This window comes from Glycine max, chromosome 16, assembly GCF_000004515.6.
Source record: "Glycine max cultivar Williams 82 chromosome 16, Glycine_max_v4.0, whole genome shotgun sequence".
Taxonomy (NCBI): Eukaryota; Viridiplantae; Streptophyta; class Magnoliopsida; order Fabales; family Fabaceae; genus Glycine; species Glycine max.
In genome coordinates this window covers 1,436,970-1,453,712 of record NC_038252.2, presented here as the reverse complement: position 1 = coordinate 1,453,712, position 16,743 = coordinate 1,436,970, and the positions used below count along the sequence as shown (strand labels likewise).

Sequence of the window (16,743 nt, the reverse complement as noted above, 5' to 3'; positions counted from 1 at the left end):
TTCCAAAAACTAATGAAATATATTATTGAAATACTAAAATCACACAAAATACATTGATACAAAATACACTTGTTGTCCTAGAGACAAAAGTCTCCTACATAGAGTATTCTCTGTCCATAAACTGCAAACAACTACACATACTTCCTAATTACACAATCTACTAATACCATCACATATATGCTCTTAATACATAACTACTAGTGGCTGTTTTCTATGCATAACTGCTATCATGCAGTTTTTAATACTTTCTAATAGATTTACTGTTAGGATATAAGCTCCTAAATCTTAATACATAACTGCCCATAGTTATTTTTTATGCATAACTACCATTATGCAATTTCTAATACAGAATTGTTTTCTAATAAATTTGCTATTGTAGAACTAGTCATATTTTATGACATACTCCAAAATAGCTACTACCAATCTAATGGAGGTAACTTAGATCTTAGTTCCCATCATACGAAATTGACTGGTCTTCAATGATATTAATTTTCTCATCTCCATGGAGTGAAAGGAGAACTAGAAATATCAATATAATTGATCTCCAAAGGTTTATCTAGTGTCGAGTCACAAGATGATGTCTCTGCTCCCCAGAAACTATCTTGAAACATACTCTCGTTTTTCTCTTGGTTTGCTTCAAGGTTAGAAGGTAGAAAACATATTCCACCATGGACAGCATCATGTGATGATTTAAACCTTTTTGATGAATAGTATTCATCTGAATTAGGATAATCATTACATGCTGTTGAAATATCCACAATATTGTCATCCTGTAATGATTTCAGAAGAAAGTAAGTAGATGAATTCAATTCTTGAAGAGCTCAAAATAAACTAAACAAATATCAGAAACCTAAGAAAAGAGTACTTGTGATTCTGAAATCCTAGGATGTATGTTAGGGAAGAGATGCAAGGAAGGGTAAAAATGGGTACAGAAATAGATTGGTTTATCTCCATTTTGTTCCCTTTCCTAACTATTCCCTTCATCCAAGCATGCTCTAAAGTATCAGCCGTGAATCATTCATGATCATGAATCACAACAAAACATGACATAACCTATAGATCCAATGCAAAAATGTGGCAACATTCACATAACCACAATGCACACTACAATTTTAACCTATAGATCCAATGCCACTTCAGAAACAAATGGAGATACTCTCCCCAGTATTATTTGAACTTGATAAATCTTTACCAGTTTAGAGATGACTTCAGCATCTGTATCACTGCTTTCACAGTATACCCTTTTCAATGACTCTGATTGGGTAGAGCTATTGACAAAATCATGCTTATTTTCTTCATTGATCACTATACTTTCATCGGCTAAGATTAAATTTAGGAATTCATCTTCCTTTGTAGTTTCAAATGGAGTCTGCATAATGTTGTCTTCATTTCTAAAATAGGCATTGTTAAATGCATAGTTTGGAAAGGATGCTCCTTCCTGCTCAATAAGAGTCAGAGACTGTTGTATTGGGGAGAAGCAATTCTCTGCCCAAGGGGTTGCCTGAAAGATTGCCTCTATTCCTGTAAAAGTACCTTCCTGAAAAAGAAAAAAAAAATATACGAAACAAGTATCAGTTCTCAGCATGTTTCACATGGCAGAGTGTAAATATGTCCACAAAGGATGCTTCATCTTACAGATGCAATTCCTTCTGCTGTTGGCTGATTTTCATAGTCAGAAATCATGCTTCTGCTGGGCTCCCCTTCATCACAGATCAGGGGATCAGTTCCGCCTTCAGTTGTTTTCCCAGGTTTCTTCATCAAGCAACATAAAACAAAAGTCCTCTGCATAATTTTTTGAGTATAATCAGCATTTATTTGATGCAATTCACACAAATAAAAGAACAAGGAAATTCAGACTAATTTATACAGAAGAAATTGACAGTCTTTGATGAACACTGATGATGAATTTTGAGAGTGCTTAGATAAAAGATTTAATTAAACACTTATCCAATAAATCACATGAGATTATCCATAAGCTTTGTCGAGGAGCTCATTGATAAACTAAAAAGAACTTGTTTTGATAAGCTCCCATGTAAAATTCATTGAAATAAGCTTAAAAAGAGGTTATAGGAAGGTCATCAGTCACGTTTATAAGCTAAATATTTCTTTCATGCCCCCTTTGTCATCATTCATCAAGCAAGACCCTAAATGTAGAAAATTGGGCCATGAACAGCAATATGAGACGGCAAAAAAAATAAATGAGATTCAAACAAAGTATCCAATAACAGCAATCTGCTAAAGTCAGAACTCAGAACAACCAATAGGATTGCAAATAAGGAGACATATCTAGTGAGATGACCTTTTTGATATGAGTGTAAAAAGAATAAATATTGGCCACAATTAAAACATACAAGTCATATGAGATTTAAAAATAATCACATAACTTTTTTTAAATGGTCACATGATATTAAACCTTTATAATCCAAGTATCATTATATGTCTAGATTTATTCCTCTCATTCTTGTATCATTAAAAAAAAAAAAAAACCTCTAATATCAAAGCCTAAAAAGTACAAACTAGTACAACATATATGGCCCTCTAACATCAAAGCCTATAATTTAGTAGAAAGATTATTTTCAAGCAGTGTTAAAATTTATTGAATAAAAGAAACGAACCTGGTTTTCATGAAAGGTAACAGCATGATATTCGTGAATAACCCAGTTGGACTTGACACCACAGGAAACACGGCCTTGATAGTAAACAAGAGTCTTCTTAGTCCCAATGACAGTGTTATCAGTGTCCCCTGTCCTAATGTCACGGTCTTTCCCAGTGGCTTTCCAGAATCCACACTTGGTTGTCCTGTTAAACCTTTTGCTTTTCAAGTACTTGAAATCAACAGGGCTGAAGAAAAACCAATCTGGGTCACCAAATCGTATAGCTGATGACGATGCTAATATCACTAATTTTGAAAACAAGGAAAGAATCAAACAAACAACAGTGAAGTAAAGAGAAGAGGAAGAAAAAGGACAAAGGGGTGTTGAGTTAGTTACCTGGTACATTCCAAGGTTCCACATCGCAAAGATCAATGACAGGGATGACGTGGACACGGGGATCATCGCCGAGCAACTTGTGTTTGAGGTAAAAGTTGACAAGCTCTTGTTCTGTTGGACGAAAACCGAGTCCTACAATATCATCATCCATTGTTTTTTTTGGTGAACACTTAAACTCAGTACTGTGTTGGTAAGTTTGCAACAAAGATAGAGAGAAGATGATGAAGCAGAGCAACTACTAAAGGAGACTGAAGGAAGAAAGTGTTTGTGTTGTGTTGTGGATTCGCTCTTCAATTTTATAAAGCAAAGACATTGACTCCTTAGCTAACAAGTAGTCCTTGGAAAATAAAAAACAAAAACATAGGAAACTGTCTTGTAATGCATCATCACCGTGTGCTTTTTTTCTTTCTAAAATAAATTGGAATACATAATACGTTATTATTCAATCGTAAATTAAACGTATTAATCTATTTAATGATTATTTTAAAAATTATATTTAAGATTGTTTTTAATTGATTAGTATAGTAAAAAAATTATGTTAGCTAACATCTTATAAAACTGAAACCTTTTTCTTTATCTATTTTTTTTTCTATTATGTGATTTTTATTTTCTTATTTTTTTAAAATTGGGATTTTAGTTCTCTTATATTTTAATTGAGATATTTTATTTTTCACTTTTATAAAATTTATAATTTTAATTCCTCATTTTTTTAATTAAGATATTTCATTTATCATTTTAGATAAATGTGTAATTTTAGTTATTGTAATTAATTTTAAACATATATATATTATATAAACATTGATCGACACGTGTTTATTATTATCTATATCACAAATATTTTTTAAATTATTTAATTACTAACAAAGTTAATTTATTAAAAAATAATTTAAAAAATACATAGTCAAGTCTTAAATTAAAAAAAATGAATAAAATCACATATTTTTAAAAAGTAAAAATGAAATATTTCAATTAAAAAATATAAAAATTAAAATTACAAATTAAAAAAAAAAGAGGGAGGAATATCTCAATTAAAAAATAAAAGAACTAAAATCATAAATTTACAAAAATAAAGGAAAAAAAATAAATTTTAGGCTAGTATGTTAACTTTTTTTCTAATAAAAAAATCTATTTATTTTATTAAATATTTAGGAACTAAACTATATACGACAAAACCAAAGATATATAGGATGCTACTTCCAGTAACCAACTTATAAACTTATTCTAATCATTAAATGATATATAATTAAGTATATCTAAATATTCATTGTTGGTATGTTATTCTTAATCTAAATCCAATTCATAATTTATGAAAAAATATTTTTTAAAAAAGGAAATTTTGAGATTCCACATTAATTTGTGACGTTCGGTGTAAGATAAGATTTCATATTTTTTTCTAACATATTATTAACGAATCTAAAAAATGACGACGTATGCTATTGTTTTATAATTTATAAATTGGTCTCTATCCTTTTGATCACACTCAGTCCTCCATGTTATATTTTAACTATTTTGCATTGGATTAATGAAAATGGGAGCAAAATTACCTGTTAATAGAGGCAAAAGGGCTTCCACTAAGGAGAAAAATAATGATTCATTTGCAGAGTTAATCAAAGAAGTTTTTTTTAAAGGGTTAATCAAAGAAGTTGTTGTTACAATATTAAGGAATCCCGGGTACAAGACAACAAAAAAATAGTTATTAATTCGACATTTTTAGCTTTTTTATTAAAGGTATTTGTGATCATGCTGAACTATGAAATTGGAATAGATTTTTTATTTTAATTTACTTATTCCTATCCTTATTTCAGAATTACATTATTTGGACCAATGTTAGTGGCATGAACTTTGTTTTAATCTGACTGCAATATTTGACTTGTTTCACGAACAAAACAAGTATATTTGTTCTAATGTTTTTAAGATATAATTTGAATGCGAAATAGTTATGCTTTTATCAATAGGCATGTTTTCATATTAATATTTAGTCTTTTATATATAGTAAATAATAAAGAAGTGTCTAGAACCAGAATAAAATAATGAAGTATCCGTACTAATACCGCGTAAGAATAAGAATCTTCTTCCTCGCACAACCCTGAGGTCACTTTCTACGAAATGGACCCAATTAGTATATTTAACATATTTTCTAATTCTACACGGATAGAAGCTGTTATGAGTCTCTATCACTAAGATTAATTCCTTCCAAATCAACAACGTAATTTTATAATAAAAAAATGCAACTACAAATGTTACGTGGTTAATTAATCTGATTGTAGATGAAATTACATATAGAGGCAGTACTTTGGTTAATTTGTAGTTTATTATTTTAGCCTTGCTCCCCAAGTTTCTTCCTTGGCCCACCATTTCAATTCCTTGCTCTTTCCATCAACAAAAATAGTCTTGTTTAGTCAATTTCTATGCATCTTTTGGTGGTTTGTTATGCTCCCCACTACTAAGCACATGATTTGATTACAAAATTTGATATCCTTTTTAAGATTATAGTATAGTCATGCAAACTTCCAAGCACTAACTGCTAGCACTAATGAACTACTCTACTTTTCGGGCCGTGAGAATGGGTGCAAAATTACAATCCGCGTAAATGCCTTTTTTTTTTTTACCATGAGTGTTTGAGAAAATAAGGAAGAAAATAGATTAGTTAAAAGTAAATAAATGCAAAAACTTGTCTCTGACGAATAAAAGTGGGAGGCAATTTGATCCTTAACCAAAAAAAAAAAAAAACCCATTAAATTCTTCAATATTACAAGCAGGGGACACATTAGTGTTTTTTATTCATTTGAATTACCATTTTCAAGAATCAATTTAAATTACTGATGGTTTTGTCAAGAATTAAATTGATGTAGGATTCGCTTTTTCAGGGGCTAATTATGTATTAAAAATGAAATAAATTATTTAAAAATCGTGGTATCTCATTTTTATAGTCATGAAAATCTAAGTAAATAAATAAATTAATCTTCAAAGACCGACCAATTTAGACCTTTACTCTAAAAATAAAGAGAAGGAAGAAATGAGAAAAATAATGGAGACATTAAAATAAAGAGAATAGAAGTACCGAGTACGTGTTGATTTAATTTAAGATTTTTTTGTTTACTTTTTTTTCATTAATAAAGTGAAAGTAAAATATTTTTTGTATTTTTTATATAAATAAAACTTGAAATTAAAAAACTTTTAGTGAGTATATATTAATTACTAGGTGCTATATATCGACATCAGTTCAAATCAAGATAAATTAACAAATCGTCATGGGTAAAATAGTGATGGAGTTAGGAGTAGATAAAAAATTACAATGACGAATTACGTAGTGCGTCATGATAGCGCGTACTACGTAATGTAGCTAGCCTTCTTGAAATCAAGGTGCAAAGAGAATATATAGATGATTAAGAAAGAAAGAAAAATGGAAGGTGATATTTTATGCAAATCATGTTTCCTATGAACTTTCCAAAAAGCAATTCGTAACAGTTATCATTTCTGAAGTTGATAATGCGAATTTGTGAACAAGTGACACAGTAAGACTTGCTCCCCAAGTTTACCATTTCAACTTTTCAGGTTGTGAACTCATTGTCCCTTCCATGTCCTTGTAACAGAACATCCAATCTTTTGAGTCTTCAAAGTCATTGCATTACTATTCATTCTGTCAAAGGATAAACAGTTCTATGACCACAAGATTAGAGTTTCTAGCTATTAAGATACTTCTAGACTGGTAGACTGGTAGTAGTTATAATGTTATGCCTTCTTCATTTATGTTGCAAGCATCTGCAATGAGTAAGAATTTGGTTCTTCTAAAATGTAGATAGTAATGGTTGAGATGGTAATTAATTAATTTTAGAGTTTGTTATTGTATTTTATTATTCTTATTTTTTATCTAATCAACAATTATAAGTATACTTTATTTTCTAAAGTATATCTCTCAGTTTAGAGGGGCAACATCCATTAAGAGAATCACCAACCAAAAAACTGAAGAAAATTGAGGCAATAACGATAACATGTGTCTTTAATGTTATAAATTGATTTCACTCTTCTTCAAGTGTGTTTGGATTGATGGTGAAAGATCCAAAATTACGGTGATACCATGAAAAACTAGAAACAACTCTGTTATTTTATCTCCAACTTGAAAAAACATGAATTGATTTTGGCAAAAGTGAAGCCAAACCAAACATGATTATCTTAATTGCGTTTACCTTCCAGCTAGTAGAAAAGGAGCAGCATTACATAAGTGGCTTTCCTTCCTCCTTCAAATCAAAGATCATCAGTTGTGTTTGCTTGCTACTAAAGTCGCATGTTGAAAGGAATATCAACTTTGATATTTAGATTTCTACATTATGGCTAAGCATTTCATGTTACAGCTCAAATCTGTATAAACTATTCTCCCCTTATCGTTAATTTCGGTCACAGAAAATCTGCTTAAAGATGATTTTTTATACTAATAGTGGTCAGAATTTTACATTAAGATCAATTTCACAGCTCATGTACACTTTTTAATGTAAAATTCATGACTGAAATGAATTTGGACATATATGTGAATCACATTCAACAATTCAAAATCAATTTTTATCAAAAACCAATCCTACCAAAATCTAAAACAAACAGCCACAAAATACAAAATGGGATCCTTAAAATAGGATGCTTCCTGCTCACAATCCAAACTAGTGTCTTTCATACAGACAAAATTTTCAGTTCAGGCTCTGCAATCTCCACTGATTCTCACCATTTCCCTTTCTATAGTCAGTGTGGGGAGCATATATCTGGAAGTTCTGTTCTTGTAAGGAAAGACAAGTAGGGTTGCAAGGTATCTCTTCACCTGACTTGCAAAGTGACACTCATAGTACATAAAGTATTTAACCATAGCTGCTCTTATATCAGAGCCAAGGTACTGTTTCAGCTACTGTAAATCTCTAATAATGCATTTAATTGCTCCTTGCCTTTTCTGAATTTTAAAGAATTTCTAAATGATGAGATACAAAAGGCAAAGTTCACATGGTCCTACGATGATGCAACTTACTGCACCTTTCTTATCATAATGAAATATCTAAATAAAGCAGCAAGTGATAGCATTTTCATAGTCATTAATTCAATAATGGTAATCTCAATGCCCTGTGTAATTTAAATTTTTTTTTATAAACCATATGCAGGCACCGTTCTACCGTTGCATAATGTGCACAGCCACAGCCTATGTCATCTTGTTTGACAGATTGTATCAGACTTTTGTATCCTAAAATGCTAAATAAATAAATGGAGCTTTGTATGGCTTAAATTTACATATCTAGTTGCTATTTCCTTCTTTTGAATAATGATTTAGGTTAGGTTCTACTGAGTGATATTTTTTAAATAGGCATAACAAGTACTTGGCCATGCATATTTTTGATTGGACAAAAGGGGTAGCTTTTTACTAGAATTCCAGATAATGTTGATTTTTAATCATTTTTGGTGAAGATATGCTTAAAGATCTTTATTGGAAAAGAAAATGAGTCCTAATGCTGACTAAATATTGAACAATTGACCTGACACACATACCAGCATGTTTTGAACAGAAACAGAACATTTTCAGTAAAGGCAGCATAGGCTTACTAAGATATATTGTCTATATGACTTGACACGGCTTTTAAGAACCACCAAAAGTAGATTAGATACAAATAAGATAGTTCCTCTCAATAGAATTGTTCAAAATTCATGAAACAAAATAAATTTTCTTAGCCTTAAGGTTTATGTTATCTCATATTGAAGGAGGAAACCCCCAAGTTGGTCTTCCAAATATTACGGTGTCGCCAAATTAGTCCCTCAAAGATTAAAAATGGCACCGCACTTGTCGTTATGGAGAACTAATGTGATGACACAAAAGAACAAACTTGGTAACTATTTTGTATTCTTGAAAGACTAATTTGGTGATAAAAAATCTTTTAAGGACTGTAGTGCTATGCTAATCTTTAGACAACCACTTTAGGGGTTACTTCATATTTTAATTACACAGGTGTCAAGATTGCAACTGCAAAAATAATGACTATGGAAAAGGCAGCAAATGGTAAGCAGAGATATTTCATTATGATAAGAAAGAAGCAATGAGGATAACTCATTGCAAAATACATATGAACTATAAGCCTCACCTATCTTATAATGATGAAATTCCTAAAACAGAGCTTGCCATGTAGTAGCACTACATGAAAAGGAACCATGGTGACACACTCACAAGCCCTTCATGCATAGTACTTGTATTTCGAAGTTGTAACATGATAATACTTCCCACTCCAATCTTATGACTATTAACAACAAAATCCCTACCATTAAATTGACAAGATATAGTAAGCATGGAAATAGGCTCTGGCTTGATGAAGTAATCTTCAGTCTTCACATAGATGAAAGAACCTTTCCTATTGTCATCAGAGGATGATGGCTTCTGGCTTCTAAGTTCTCTCTTGAACTAGTATTTTGAGCATTTTTCTGATTTTACAATGAGCAATTCCTTCTGAGCCTGCAGAATACATTACATGGAGCATGGTATTATCAATAGTATGTTAAAATGAAAATCAGTTCAAATGAAGCATCTGCCTACTTGGCCAAGAAAGTAATCTTCATTTTTCTAAATGCAGTTGCTTGATTTTCTCACCTCTACATGCGATACTGCATTGTTTGAAACCTTCCTCTGTGTCTCAGATCTTCATCAGTCTTTTGGGATGTGAAGTAGTCTGGTCTTGGATGATACTGATTTATCCATCTCCTCCGAGTGGAAGGAGAACTAGAAATTTCAGTATAATTGATCTCCAAAGGTTTATTTGCAGTAGAGTCACAATAGGATTGCTCCATTCCCCAGAAATTATTTTGGAGTATACTTTCCATTGTCTCTTGGTTTGCTTCGTGGTTAGTAGATAGAAGACATAAGCTATCTTGGACAGCACCATGTGATGATTCAAACCTTTCTGATGAATAGTATCCGTCTGAATTAGGATATTCGTTGCACATTGTTGAAACATCAACAATATTATCATCCTGTGATCATTTCAGAAGACAAACAGACGAATTCAATTCTTGAAGTGCTCAAAATAAAATAAAAAAATATCACAAACCCAAGAAAAGAGTAGTTTTGAAGACCTAAAGTTTATTTTAGGGAAGAGATGCAAGGAAGGGTAAAAATTGGTATAGAAAGAGATTGCTTTATCGACATTTTATTTCCTATCCCAAATATTCCCTTTGTCCAAGCATTCACTAACTCAGTAATGTTCCGTGAATCAATCATGACTCACAACAAAGCATCAAAACCAACTCAAACCAAATATTTCACTAGAGTTCCCTTTCAGACTATATAGTAGAAAATCACTAAACATTGAAAAAATGTAGCAAAAATTTACATCGCCACAATGCACATTGCAATTTTAACTTAATAAACCAATATGACGGTTCAGAAACAAATGGAGATCTGCTCCCCAATATTATTTGGACTTTGGACAATATTTCTTTACCCTTTCAGAGACTACTTCAGCATCTGTATCACTGCTTTCACAATATACCCTTCTCAATGACTCTGATTGGGTGGAGCTATTGACAAAAGCATGCATACTTTCTTCATTGATAACTAAATTCTCATCAACAAAAATTGAATTCAGGAACGCATCTTCCTCCTTAGTTTCAAATGGAGTCTGCATAAAGTTGTCTTCATTTCTAAAATAGGCATTGTTAAATGGATAGTTTGTAAAGGATGGTTCTTCCTGCTCAATACCAGTGGGAGACTGTTGTGTTGGGGAGAAGTATTTCTCAGCCAGATGCATTCCCTGAAAGGTTGTTTCCATTCCTGTAAAAGTACCTCCCTGAAAAAAAAAAATATACACACAATCAAGAATCAGTTGTTAGCATGTTTCACATTTTTTTTTATCGGCAAATGTTAGTTGTTAATTTGTTAGCTGGGGAATCGAACCCGCGACCTTTCCCCCATTCCCTTCTATCTTAATCATCCAACCACCCTTATATCTCCTTAGCATGTTTCACATGGCAGAGTGTAAAATATGTCCATGAAGGATGCTTCAGCTTACAGATGGAATTCCTTGTGTTGTTGCCTGATTTTCATAGTCAGAAACCATGCTTCTACTGGGCCCCCCTTCATCACAGATCAGTGCATCAGTTCCACCTTCAGTTGTTTTCCCAGGTTTCTTCATCAAGCGACATAAAACAAAAGTCCTCTGCACAATTTTTTTAGGATAATCAGCATTTATTTGATACAAATCTCACAAAACAAAGGCCAACTCAAATCAGAAACTTATTTCCTGAACCTGAACAGTTCTATTAACAGCAAAAAAATTCTACGGCAAAATAAATGTTCATTTTCTTATAAAGAATTATACAGAAGAAATTGATAGCAGTGGATTGAAACCTGATGATGAATTTTGAGTGCTTAGATGAAAGATTTAATTAAACGCTTACCCAATAAGTCATATAAGAGGTTATCGATAAGCTTTATGCAGAACCTCATCAGAATAAAACTCAAAAAAGGCTGTTTTGATAAGCTTCCAAGCAAAATTTATAGGAAATAAGCTAAAAAGAGGTTCATGAGTCACTTTCATAAGCCCAAATAAGTTCTTCCATGCCACCTTTGTCATCAAGCAAGACCAAGTGGAGAAAATTGAGCCATGAATAGTATGACAAAAAAAAAAAGTTATGGGATTCAGACAAAGAATCCAATAACAATGACCTTCTAAAGCCAGAACGACCAATAGGATAGGAAATAAGGAATCTCATCCTCTAAGATTCTTTTTTTTCTTTTCATGAGAGGATAAGAAGACTAAATGTTCATTAAATTTTATCATAAATTGTCGGTTAAATTTACAAATCATGTAAGATTTTTAAAAGTCATGTCTGTTTTAAGTAGTTACTTGAAATTAAATCTTGACTATGTACTATAGCCTAGAGTTACTTTTTTAATTCTAATATAAAAATGGCCCTCTAATATCAAAGCTTAAAAAATACATACTATAGTGAACAAAAAAAATCTAGTAGAGAGATTATTATTTCCAAGCAGTGTTAGAATTTGCTGAATAAAGCAAACCAACCTGGCTTTCATGAAAGGTAACAGCATGATATTCATGAATAACCCAATTGGACTTGACACCACTAGAAACACGGCCTTGATAGTAAACTAGAGTTTTCTTAGTCCCGATGACATTGTTGGTGTCCTTGCTCCTAATGCCACGGTCTTTTCCAGTGGGTTTCCAGAAGCCACACTTGGTTGTCCTGTTAACCCTTTTACTATTTGAATACTTGTAATCGACAGGACTGAAGAAGAACCATTCACGGCCATTGAATCGCACAGCTGAATCTGCTAATAACACTATTTGAAACAGGAAAAGAATCAAACAACATTGAAGTATAAAGGTAACATGAAGATGCATGGAGTAGTGTTTAGTGTTTAGATTACATGGTAAGTCCCAAGGTTCCACTTCACAAAGGTCAACGTCGAGGATGAAGTGGACACAGGGATCATCATCGAGCAACTTGTGTTTGAGGTAGAACTTCACAAGCTCTTCATCTGTTGGACGAAAACCGTATCCTACAATATCATCCATTGTTTTTTGTGAACACTTAACTCACTGTGTTTCTAGTTTAGGAGTTATAAGATTGGTTTGTGGTGGTCCTCAATTTATAATGCAAAGACATTGACTGACTTTACTCCTTAGCTAACAAGTTATCCTTGGAAAATACAAAAACAAAAACATAGGAAACTATGTTGTACTGTTGTCTTGATAGATATTTGTTGGCTTATCATGTCAATGAGTAAATTATCTATGCTACAATGTTTTGAAACTTACAAATGAAAACTGAACATTCTGGAAGCTATATAAAATCGATATTTCACTAGATAATTGTAATTTACAGGTAAAAAAATTTTAAACGTCCGGTAGAGAATCAATTTTGCAGTTCATGTACACGTTCTAATATAAATTTTGTATTTTGAAGTTAATTTCGAGATTATATGTGAATCACGTTCAATAATTCAAAATCAATCTTATCAAAACAAATTCTACCAAAATAAAAAAACAAACAGGCAAAATACAAAATGGGGTCCTTAAAAAAGGATTCTTCCTGCTCACACTCCAAACAACTGTAATTCTATGCAGACATGAGTTTTTCAGTTCAGGCTCTGCAATCTTCCTCTAATTCTCACCATTTCCCTTTCTATAGTCGTTAGGCGAAGCTTATATATTCAAACTTCTTGTTCTGTATGCACAGCCTATGTCAGCTTGTCTGACAGATTGTATCAGCAATCAGCCTTTTATATCCTAAAATGCTGAATAAATAAATGAAGCTTTGGATAGCTTAAATTTTCATATCTACTTGCTATTTACTTCTTTTGAATAATGATTTAGGTTAGTTTCTACTCAGTGACATTTTTTAATTAGGCATATTAAGAACTTGGCCCTACTTATTAATGGACAAAAGAGTATCACTTTTACTAGAATTTCAGCTAATGTTCATTCTCTTAATCATTTTTTTTTTTTGTAAAGATTTGCTTAGAGGTCTTTATCGGATAAGAAAATGAATCCTGGTGCTGACTACATATTGAACAACTGACTTGACACGCATACCAGCATGTTTTTAGCAGCATCAAATCATTTTCAGTAGAGGCCAACATAGGCTTATTAAGATATGTTGTCTGTATGACTTGACGCTGCTTTTAAGAACCACCAAACAGATTAGCTATAAACAAGGTAGTTCATTTCGATAGCATTGTTCAAAATTCATGAAACAAAATAAATTTGTTTAGTCTTAAGGTTTATGTCATTACAAATTTAAGGAGTAAACCCCAAAAAATTGGTCTTCAAAATATTAGTGTCACCAGTGGAGACACAAAACCCCAAACATAGTAACCGTTTTGTATCCTTCAAAGACTAATTTGGTGACAAAAAAATCTTTGAAGGACAACTATAGTGCCAATCTTTAGACAACCACTTTAGGGTATACTCCATATTTTAATTATACAGGTATCAAGATTGCAATAGCAAAATTAATGATAATGGAAAATGCAACAAATAGTAAGCAGCGATATTTCATTAAGAATGATGCAGTGAACAAGCATTAGTGCAAAATACATGTGAACTATACACCTTACTTATCTTATAATAATGAGCTTGCCATGAAGCAGAAGCAGAACTACATGAAAAGGAACCATGGTAACCCTTACCAGCCCTTCGTACACACTACCTTGCTTCTAAGTTCTAACATGATAATACGTCCCAACTAATGACTATTAACAACAAAATCCCTATGACAACATTTACAAGATACACCGAACGTGGAAATAGGCTTTGATTTGAAGTCATCTCCATGTAAAAGAAAGAACCATTGTTGTTGACATCAGAGGATTGTTGGCTTTTGTTTTTTAAGTTCCCTCTTGAACTAGTATTTTGAGCATTTTTCTGATCTTTTTCTGATTTCACAGTGAGCAATTCCTTCTGAACCTGCAGAATACATCACATGCAGCACAGTATTACCAATAGTATGCTAAAATGAGAATCACATCAAATGAACCATCTGCTTACTCGGTTAAGAAACAGATATTAGTTTTTCTAACATAGCTGCTTGGTTTTCTCACCTCTAGATGGGATACTGCATTGTTTGAAACCTTCTGTGTTTGAGGTCTTCCTGCTACAGTTCTTTGTAATATGAGGTTTTCTGGTCTTAGATGATACTGATTTTTCAATCTTGTTGGAGTGGAAGGAGAGCTAGAAATTTCAATTGGTTCATCTGCAGTTGAGTCACAAGAGGATGTCTCCACTGCCCAAAGATCATCTTGAATGATACTCTCCTTTTTCTCTTTGTTTGCTTTTTGGTTCAAAGCTAGACGACTTGGGCCACCACGGACAACATCATGTGACGATTTAAACATTTTCAATGCAGGGTATTCACCAGAACTAATGTGTCCACTCTGTAGTAATTTCAGAAAAAGATAAGCAAATGAAGTCAATTCTTGAAGTGCTCTAATAAAATAAAAAATAAAAATAAATAGTCACAAACCCATAAAAAGAGTACTTCTGGTGTCTTCGGGTATATGTTGGTGAAGAGATGAAAGGAACGCTAAAAATGGAGAACAAAAATAGATTGCTTTATCTCCATTTCCTTGTTCCCTTTCCAAACTATTCCCCTCACTCAAGCATTAGTCATGACTCACAACAGAACTTCAAAACCAACTCAAACCAAACATTTAATTCTTTTTAGAATCTATAGGAGAAAAACACCAAGGGCATGTTTACTTCTATTTTAATTTCCAAATTTCATATTCTGTTTTCACTTTTTAATTACAAAACTACCACCTTTTTTCAATTTCTTGTTTTTAAAGATTTGTACAGGAAACATTGGAAAAACTGTTTTTTCTCTATTTCCTGTACAAATCTTTGACAATAGGAAACAGATTGAAAACAAGATGGCAATTTTGTAATGAAAAAGGTAAAAACAAAAAATAAAACTAAAGTAAACAGGTCTAAACATTGTGTAAATGTGGGAAAACTCACATCACCATAATGCGCACGATGTTAACCTATAGAACCAACTAATAGTTCATAAACAAAGAGAGATGCATTCCTCAATATCATTCACATTTTGAACAATATATATTTACCAGATTAGAGACAACTTCAGCATCCATTTCACTGCTTTCATTGTTTTTTTTTTTGGAAGGCGAAGATAATATATTATATATGAAACCAAGTACCAGAGGTACTACATAATACAGAAAAGGTCCTGATAATCAGGAGATACAGCACCCTCCACAGATGAAAACCCTACTAACAGAAGCTTTAACTAAAAGCTATAGACATATTTGAAGACCAACTATAATAAGGAATCTGGAAATTCCTTTCCCAACCCCTCAGCCAGGTCCATAAGAGAAACAGAGTGCTATCTGTCAGTCTAGTGATATCAAAGGTTTGATTCTGGAAAATTATATCATTTCTGAGCCTCCAAATTGAGGTTGTAACTGCTATCCACCACATTGTCCTTCTTATGTTAGCATCCTTTGAAACTGCTGAGGAGAAATGCTGAAGAAAATTGTCCAAAGGTCTGCAGTGAAACACCTTTTCTTCCTTTATCCAAGATAGGAATTCCCACCATATAGGCATAATTTTGCCACAAGTGAAGAATAAGTGGGAAGCAGTTTCAGGTTGACTATGACAGAATGGGCATAAATTATTATCCACCTGAATCTGCCTCTTAATCAAATTGTCCTTCGTAGGAAGTCTATCCCATAGTAACCTCCAACCAAAGGAGAGGGCTTTAGGAGGAAGTTTAATCTCCCAGAGTGTCTTGAAGCCCAGGTACTGACCTTCATCATCCCTGTCAGCTTTAATAACTTGATAACCAGATTTAGATGTTAAGACCCCAGTGGATTCAGCTCTCCAAATCCAGGTATCATGGAGATTGTTAATTAATCTGATTTGATGGATGTGATCAATGAATTTAGAGGCTAGCTGCACCTCATTATCAAACAAGTGTCTTCTCCAAACCATATTCCAGACCCACCCATTCTCAGTCCAAGATCCCACCTCTGCCACTGTTAAATCCCTTTGAGAAGAAATAGAGAATAATTCAGGGAATTGATCCTTGAGAGGAACTCCTTCATCGCCCCAAGGATCCTCCCAAAACAGGAATTTGTCGCCTCTCCCCAGCTTCCACCTAATTTGATTATCAGCATTGATCACATTCTGATGTTGAAAGATGGCCCTTAAGTCAGCCCACCAAGTAGAGAAATACTGCTTTCTAGGACCATGCTCTA

At 32.7% G+C, this 16,743-nt stretch overlaps 2 protein-coding genes across 2 annotated transcripts; both read right to left on the bottom strand.

Moving 5' to 3' along the window:
* LOC100780890 (NAC domain-containing protein 69) lies at positions 1-3,272 on the bottom strand. Its single transcript, XM_006598797.4, has 5 exons — positions 2,991-3,272; positions 2,616-2,899; positions 1,636-1,782; positions 1,193-1,537; positions 1-770 (listed from the first exon to the last, which is right to left on the bottom strand). The coding sequence occupies exons 1-5, from the start codon at positions 3,139-3,141 to the stop codon at positions 495-497; spliced, it is 1,203 nt and encodes a 400-aa protein (XP_006598860.1). The 5' UTR covers positions 3,142-3,272; the 3' UTR covers positions 1-494.
* Positions 3,273-7,594: 4,322 nt separating this feature from the next.
* Positions 7,595-12,579, bottom strand: LOC100779816 (NAC domain-containing protein 76). The gene is made up of 6 exons (XM_003548339.5): positions 12,394-12,579; positions 12,029-12,306; positions 11,015-11,161; positions 10,448-10,792; positions 9,598-9,977; positions 7,595-9,462 (listed from the first exon to the last, which is right to left on the bottom strand). The coding sequence occupies exons 1-5, from the start codon at positions 12,539-12,541 to the stop codon at positions 9,600-9,602; spliced, it is 1,296 nt and encodes a 431-aa protein (XP_003548387.1). The 5' UTR covers positions 12,542-12,579; the 3' UTR covers positions 7,595-9,462; positions 9,598-9,599.
* Positions 12,580-16,743: the final 4,164 nt, after the last annotated feature.

What these genes read in the sequence shown, in the direction of transcription:
- LOC100780890 (XM_006598797.4), bottom strand. Translation starts at nt 3,141, where the DNA reads ATGGATGATGATATTGTAGGACTCGGTTTTCGTCCAACAGAACAAGAG. An exon ending in GGAACCTTGGAATGTACCAG is followed by an intron (nt 2,900 to 2,990) that starts GTAACTAACTCA and finishes TTTCAAAATTAG; the next exon opens with TGATATTAGCATCGTCATCA. An exon ending in TTACCTTTCATGAAAACCAG is followed by an intron (nt 1,783 to 2,615) that starts GTTCGTTTCTTT and finishes AAAATTATGCAG; the next exon opens with AGGACTTTTGTTTTATGTTG.
- LOC100779816 (XM_003548339.5), bottom strand. Translation starts at nt 12,541, where the DNA reads ATGGATGATATTGTAGGATACGGTTTTCGTCCAACAGATGAAGAGCTT. An exon ending in GGAACCTTGGGACTTACCAT is followed by an intron (nt 12,307 to 12,393) that starts GTAATCTAAACA and finishes TGTTTCAAATAG; the next exon opens with TGTTATTAGCAGATTCAGCT. An exon ending in TTACCTTTCATGAAAGCCAG is followed by an intron (nt 11,162 to 12,028) that starts GTTGGTTTGCTT and finishes AAAATTGTGCAG; the next exon opens with AGGACTTTTGTTTTATGTCG.